Source organism: Buceros rhinoceros, unplaced genomic scaffold (genome assembly GCF_000710305.1).
Source record: "Buceros rhinoceros silvestris isolate BGI_N320 unplaced genomic scaffold, ASM71030v1 scaffold45784, whole genome shotgun sequence".
NCBI lineage: Eukaryota > Metazoa > Chordata > Aves > Bucerotiformes > Bucerotidae > Buceros > Buceros rhinoceros.
In genome coordinates, this window is record NW_010410828.1 from 4,227 (window position 1) to 11,271 (window position 7,045).

At 55.9% G+C, this 7,045-nt stretch overlaps 1 protein-coding gene across 1 annotated transcript in view; it reads right to left on the reverse strand.

Moving 5' to 3' along the window:
* ACER1 (alkaline ceramidase 1) overlaps nt 1-7,045 on the reverse strand; it is a 10,017-nt gene that overhangs the window by 2,217 nt on the left and 755 nt on the right. The window contains exons 2-3 of the mRNA XM_010135736.1: nt 1,185-1,299; nt 685-823 (exon numbers count right to left, since the gene is read on the reverse strand). Coding sequence (XP_010134038.1) covers nt 685-823; nt 1,185-1,299 — 254 coding nt within the window. The remainder of the gene's footprint in view (nt 1-684; nt 824-1,184; nt 1,300-7,045) is intronic.

Genomic DNA, 7,045 nt, shown 5'->3' on the forward strand with positions numbered 1-7,045 from the left:
GGGCTCGGAGGCGCCTTTCACATGCAAATCCCTTCCCCAGCGCCTTCCCCTCTCCCCCAGCCCGTCTCCACAGTGAACTCCTGGTGACCTCCTCTTTGGCATGGGAAGGGCAGGCTTGGAGCAGACCTTTGCGAGGCTTCTGACTCTCCCATCCTTCGAGCGAAGCCCTGCTGGGTCCTGGTGCTGCTGCTCCGTGCTCACCCAGCACCCCCATCCCTTCCACTGAGCTCCTCCAGCCCAGCCCGCCCTCCTGCCAACAACCTCTGGAACAGGGGGGGTTAACTGGGACCAGCTCGTCCCGTCAGCCTTCAGGGAGAGCTCTCTGGGGATGGCAGGGGATGCTCTAGAGGTTTGACAGCGTGGGGAATCGAATGTCAGCTCAGGAATGTTTCGTTTCCTAATTAATTTTGAAATTCTCCGTTGAAAGTTTTGTCTGCAGCTTCGCAAAGACAAACAGCTCCAGCTGCCTTTTCCTGTGGGAGGGTTCTCTACTCTTCCTCAGCACATCCACCACTGAGTGACAGGGGTCTGGTCCCAGACAGCAAAACTGGTCCTGCAAACTGCAGGAACCTCCATGCTGACCCCCCTGCAGGGAGCTGGAGGGGGATCTGTGGGTCACCCACATCAATGTCAACGTCCTGTCACTCCCCTCAGAGCCTGCAGCCTCTGTCCCCTGGGTCATACCTGCTCTTGATGAACTTGGGGAAGTAAACCCTTGGGTACCAAAAGGAATACGCCGCAGCCAGCGTCCAGAGGATAGAGAGCTCATCCAGGAGTTGTCCCACGTAGCTCAGGGTCATGTGAAAGTACACAGAGAAGATACCTGTGGGGAGCAAGGGCAGCTCCTGTCAGCAAAGCTCCATCCTCACACAAGCCCATCGAGCCTGACGAGTTCTTGGGGGCCATTCCTGAAGACACACCGTTCCTGAAGAGCTGGGCATGGACCTTGGTGTTCGTGGAGGGCTGTGTGAGTCGTTCCACGCAGCACCACGGGGATTTACTGGGCTGGAAGCTGTGCATCCGCAGCCAGCAGGAACCACGAGCTGCCGCGCTTTAGGCAGACGTGGCTCCTTGGTTTCCCACCCCAGCTTGCCCCTGTGCTTTGGCCTCCAGGAACCAGCCTCCAAAGGTATCTCGGATGACTCTGGCAACCTGCCCGGTCTTCTCACAACCTTGGCACTCACCTACGCAGATGAGCAGCCCAGAAACAAAATTCATGGGCAAGGGACGCTGCTGCCGGTACTGCCGGTTCAGGTAGAGGAGGGCAGGAGAAAGGATGAAGAAGCTGACATTGCTGATCTGCAAAATAAGAGGCACATTCAGCTTATTGCACGATTCTGGGCAAGTCCCGTCCCACCGTGTGCCTCAGTATCTCCCTGTGTGTGGGGGATACTGATCTCTAGTGGGGAGTGTCACGTGGAAGCAGGCTTTACTCTTGGCACAGGGAGGGGGCAGAGGCGTTTCTCGAGAAGCGAGGCTGGAACTGGAAGGAGAGCTATTGCAGTGACAGCAACATCTGCCAACATCTGTGCCCTCCCTGCAGGCTCCTCTGGGGTCGGCTGGTGTGCCCCTTTTGGGAGATGCTTCAGCCTCAGCTGCCCAGTGTCTTCAAGCAAGTGGCCAAAGCTCTTCTGTTTGCAGCCATCTCCCTCTCCTGCCAACCCAGACCTGCCAGAAGGTCCCTGATGGCTTCTGCCCCTTTTGTCCAGCAGCCACCTCGCTGTGAGGAGGGGCTGGGTGTGAGGAGCCAGGCCTCCGCAGCAAGCCACAGTCAGGAAAACCATCATTAGCTGGGAGTGGGTGCGGTGGAGAGCAGCAGGACAAGCAGGGCGCTGCTAAGTGGGAACAAGCAGGACTGAGGTGACGTCCTGTAGTGTCATGTGCGAAGCCACCTGGCCCGGGGGTGGGAAGTATCTGGACACTAGTAATTACGTGAAGTCATAAACCTCCTTTAAACATGCTGAGCAGATGAATGCCGGGAATTTATGCTGCCCTGACTTCCACCCTGGCCAAACTGCTGCATTGTCAGGCTTTGATTTGCTGGGGAGAAGGGGACAGTACTGGGGCTCAGCCGGCTGGGACTGGGGCTGGTTGAAGGTTCCAGCACTTCAGGGAATGGCAGATGCTGATGGGCAAAACGTGGGAGCTGGGGAGGAGCGTCAAGTGCCCAGAGCCGGGACCTGTCTGCTGGATCAGGCTGCTCCACCCTGCAGCTACGGGGGAACGAAATAATCCTCACCCTGCCTGGGTTCTTCCCCTGGCTAAAACCCCTCACTGCAGACTCAGCAAAGGGATATCACGGGGAAGCACAGCATCCCCAGGGAAAACCTGTCTTGTCTGTGAGAGGTTGGGACTGTGGTGCCACGATCTACCTGCCAGACAGCTCTTTGGGGCTGGGGAAGAGAGGGCAGAGCCATCTGCTGGAACGCCGTTTGGCCAGACACCAGCGCGGCTTTCATCTCCCCCTGACAGTCCTTCTCCTTTCATCTCCCTGCTAGACGCGGCCCAGACCCCACGGCTGGAATCTGACCTGCACAGCTGGAGTCTCACCCCTCGGCAGCCCTCACACGCACCAGGTACGCTGCCGAGTCGACACTCAGCTGCTGACATCCCACGGGATCTCTGTTTATGGTAACGGGGCTGCGAACCAGGGGGACATTGTTGCATGTGTGAAACTCGCCCTCTCCTATTCCAGGGGGAAACACAACTCACAGGTAACGTGAGGTCTCTGATCCCTTTAACACCTGGAGATTAATCTTGAATTTCATGGCTCTCATGAAACTCGCCCTCTCCTATTCCAGGGGGAAACACAACTCACAGGTAACGTGAGGTCTCTGATCCCTTTAACACCTGGAGATTAATCTTGAATTTCATGGCTCTCATGAACCAAGCTGATGCTCCCATTGACAGCTGCTCTCAGGCCAAGTGTGCTGGTTTTTTGGAGGTGCTTGGAGCCAAACCCAGACCTGTTCCCCTTCCAGCTAGGAAAGACGCACGGGTCCCGCTTGCACACTTGAGGGCAAACTGTTTGGAAACGATCGAGAAATCAAGCCCTGTGTTAAAGTCACATTTCTTTTCCTGTGAAGTGATTAAAGAGCCTTTGGAAGAGAAGCAGGGAGAGCAAGGAGAGAGGCCGCTCTGGCAGAGAAGGCGGCAGCGTGCAAGTGCCAGCACGTCAGGTGAGGAAACGCGGGACTCGTGCAAGTGCCAGCACGTCAGGTGAGGAAACACGGGACTCGGAGGTCTGGATGCCTGCTGCTGGGCATTGCGACAGCGCCGTTAATTACCTGATTGCAGCGTTATCGCTTCATTAGTTCTGTGGGAGATGCACAAGAACAGATATCAGAGGGGAGGGATAATCAGGGGAACGGTGCCAACAGGGTCAGAAAGATAGCGATTCCTGGCGGAGCAGCCAAGCCTGGAGCTCAGGGCAGAGCTGCTGCAGAACCGCATCGGGGTGGGGCTCAGGGTCTTCATCACTCGTCGGGTCCAAGCCCTGGTTTGTAAGTGCTGTCTTGTATCTTCCCTCTAGGATGTGGCAAGCTCCATCTCAAACGTGTTAGGAGGGGTTTGCTCCCAATACTCCCATTAGGAGGTTTTTCCAGAGCCTCTGCTCATGCCGATTCTAGCTGGCTTCTAGCTGGGTCGTACTGGCCAGGAGGCACCAGCTCCCTCTGCCTGGGATGCCAGGGGGGTAAGAGGGAGGTGACAGATCCGAGGTGTGATTTGGCCTGTGAGATGGCTCATCCCTGTGGTTTTCCACTGCATGAGCCCACGTGGTGTCCCACTTCCTAACGAGCCGGAGTTGTTGCTCCAGGTGCCTAAGCCAAGCCCACCTACACTGGCTTCTGCATCTTCACTAGGAGAAACCAAGACTGGGATCAACAACACGGCTCTAACTGTGGTGCATTAACAGGTTCAAGGAGCAGCTCAGCACTTTGCAGCCCGAGAAGGAGGGAGAGACCTGCAGAGAACCCGCTCTCATCTCCGTCCATGACAGAGTGAGAACAAGACTCCGACACGGACTGGGGCGGGAGGTGCTGGGTTGCAGAGCTCTGCTGGCTCGGTGAGCCCTGCAGCCAAGGCGTGTGCTGCCCCTTGCTCAAGATGGGTGTTTTCTGCAGTGAAAGGAGATTTCTGCCAGATTCACCGGAACACTTAAAGGCCAGCAAACCAGCTTTAGCTGACAGAAGAGCCCACAGCGCCAAAGAGAGAAGAGAACAGCCCAGAGGCTCTCCAGACCAGCAGGGCAAGGTCCTAACAGCCAGACCCATGGAGCAGAAAATAAGACCAGTGTCCTGACATCGCAGGGTCCTGTCAGCACTTTGGGGCAGGAAGCAGCTGCTTGGCAAGTGTTTGCAGAGCGCTGGGCAAGGAACTGCGCACGACTTTCTGTGATGCTGCGGGGTCCCGGAGCCCATGGGGAGGGCCAGGGCGCACACCCCGGCTCTGCCACGCACTGAAAGCCACTGCTTCTCCAGGCCTGCTGCTGCACCTGCAGCTGAGCTGATCTCTACCGACGGATGGAGCATGGGGGAGCTCTGGATATACGGCAGCGTCAGAGCTCCTGCTGCTTCGCCAGAGACGGCGGAGGATTTGGGTGTCGTTAGCAGCGTCCTGGATCAGTCATTTCAGGAAAGAAATGAGGGTAGAAAGACAAGTCCCTGACTGATGACCCTCAACAATACTGCGTTCTCCTATGAACAGCCAGAAGACAATAAATTTCTGGGTCACTGAGTCACTATAAATAGTTGGTGCTTTGTGGCTGAACTGCATCCAATCATGAGCCACCGTGTATTATTAGGTGCTTAAATATACTGTTTACATTCTTCGCTCATACCCTTGGTGCCGATTTCTAATAAAAATCGTCCAACCCAAGCAGACCTGAGAGAGCGTGCGGCTGCCACAGAGGAATTCTCAGCAGCATGTTGCTGCTGCTGGCACCAAACTCCCCTGCGTGAGCCCCCAGGCAGCGCTGGGAAGAAGATGAGGAGGAGGATGCTCCACTAGGAAGCCCTGCTGCTGGTTTAGTGGTGCAGGAGTCTTGGGGAGGAGCCGGCTGGGCTCCCAGCTAGTCTAAAGCTTTGGCAACCTGACACTGAAGTCAATATTGGTGTAATTATCTCAGGGCAGGCCAGTGAGATAAGGCCCATAAAGCTTCCCGCAGAGAGGAAGCAATCTGAGCGCGGGGAACAAACGACTGGACGAGAGAGGAGAGCCGGGCCCGGGCTGCGAGGATCACATCTGAGAGAGTGCCCTGGGCTCCAGCTGGAGCTGCCACACGCAGATTCATCCCCTTTCTCCCTCCATTTTAGGCTGCCGGTCTGGGCTGATTTCTACAGCCCCCCACTTTAGGGCACATCACAGGGAGTCTGATCCTGATCCTGTGAGAGAGCCTGGAGCACGCAGAGTGCTCCCGGTGCTGCTGCGCGGGGTGGGAGCCAGGCAAAGCTTCACCAGCGTGCGCGGGCTGGCGAAGGGGGAATGCTCTTCTAAGTGATGCCTCTGAACTCTCCTGGTTACAAGGTCTGGCCCTGTGCAGCCTCTGGGGCTGTCGTCAGACGCGCAGACAGCAGCAGTTTTTAGGAGGGTTTGCTCTTTTGCCTCCTCGTGTTTGGACAGGAGATCCTGCGGTCAAGGCAGGGCTAAATGTCCTCTAAATTAGCTAGGTCTAATTAGTTAGATCTTCTCTAAATGAGGATCACATCTTAAGACAGAAAGCACAGAAATGGTCCCTCCACCTGCCCAGGCACTCCGCTGAGTGCCAGAGACAGGTAAAGGCGAGTCTCTGGACAGAGAGTCTCTGGTAAAGGTAAAGGCGAGTCTCTGGCAGGAAGGAGGTCAGTGCAGGGACAAAAAAAGCTCTTTCTCTGCTGGGAAGGAAGTTCCCTGTGTTCATGTATAGAGAGGAACAAGGGCCGGTTTAGCCACTGGAGAAAATCCTGGAGGGTTTGCTCTGCCCACATATCGCACTAGTTCGTACTGTGTGGAAACACGCACTGGAGACATTTTCCTCTCTGGTGTCAGAGTCCTACCCAGTGAATATCCATCCCAACAAGCCCGGTGCCTCGAGGATGCTGAGTGTGAAACGTGGGAGATGGCTGTGGCTAGTGGGGACTCAGTCCAGAACCAGGTAAGAGTTTCAGGAATAGCGACATCATTTAAAAATGTGCCACAAAAAGGCCTAAGGGTTAATGTGTTGTGGGAATTCGAGGATTTGGGTCCTAAGAACAGAGTCTAGCAGTGTGCCGTGGAGGAGTTAGACACGTAAGTGCGTTTGGAGAGCTGCTGAGATACTTCTTGGTGAGTTAAGGACCCTGAGCCGCTTTGACAGACAGGGTGTCAGTCAGGAAACGGGGTCTCAGCTCCGGAGACCCATTTGAACAATGCTGCCTATGTCCTGACCTAGCAGGTGAGGCGCCTGTATCTCCTGGCATGAATTCAGATTAAAAACCACTTCCAGGCTTCCCGCTCTCTGAGGAAATCAGCCCCTCTCCAGCGCTGCCAGCGACGCTCCGAAACACGGAGGCTTTGGCAGCGGTGTTTGAAATACTGCTGCGAGCCTGAGCGCTTTCTGCCCCTCTGCTGCTTCTGCCTCCCGCCCGCCAGCAGGGCAGTGCCAGCGAGCAGGCGGCAGCACACGCAGCTGGATGCCGGAGGGAAGCTGCCCGTGGGCTGGGCTGGCCGGGCTGGGTTGGTTTACTGTCTCGGAGGAGAACTGACTATGCACAGCCTGAGCATCCCTCCTCCGAGACCCCGGCTGGGCAGTTAGAGCCGGGGAGCCGCGGGGCTCCGGGGAGGGAATTATCATTCTTAGAGGCAATTTATAAAAAGCAGGAAATGTTTTAAAAAAAAAAAAGAGGAAATGGCATTTCCATGTGAACAAGAACTTGTAGTATTAGACAGTAATTGCTAAAAGTTGTAAACAAGCCTTTGGAAGGCTGTAAATCCACATGCCTCACACCCCTGCTAGCCCCTAATTGCTCCGAGGGAGAAGGACACGCTGGCAGAGAGCGCCGAGGCCTCCGAAGCCGGCCACGGGTGC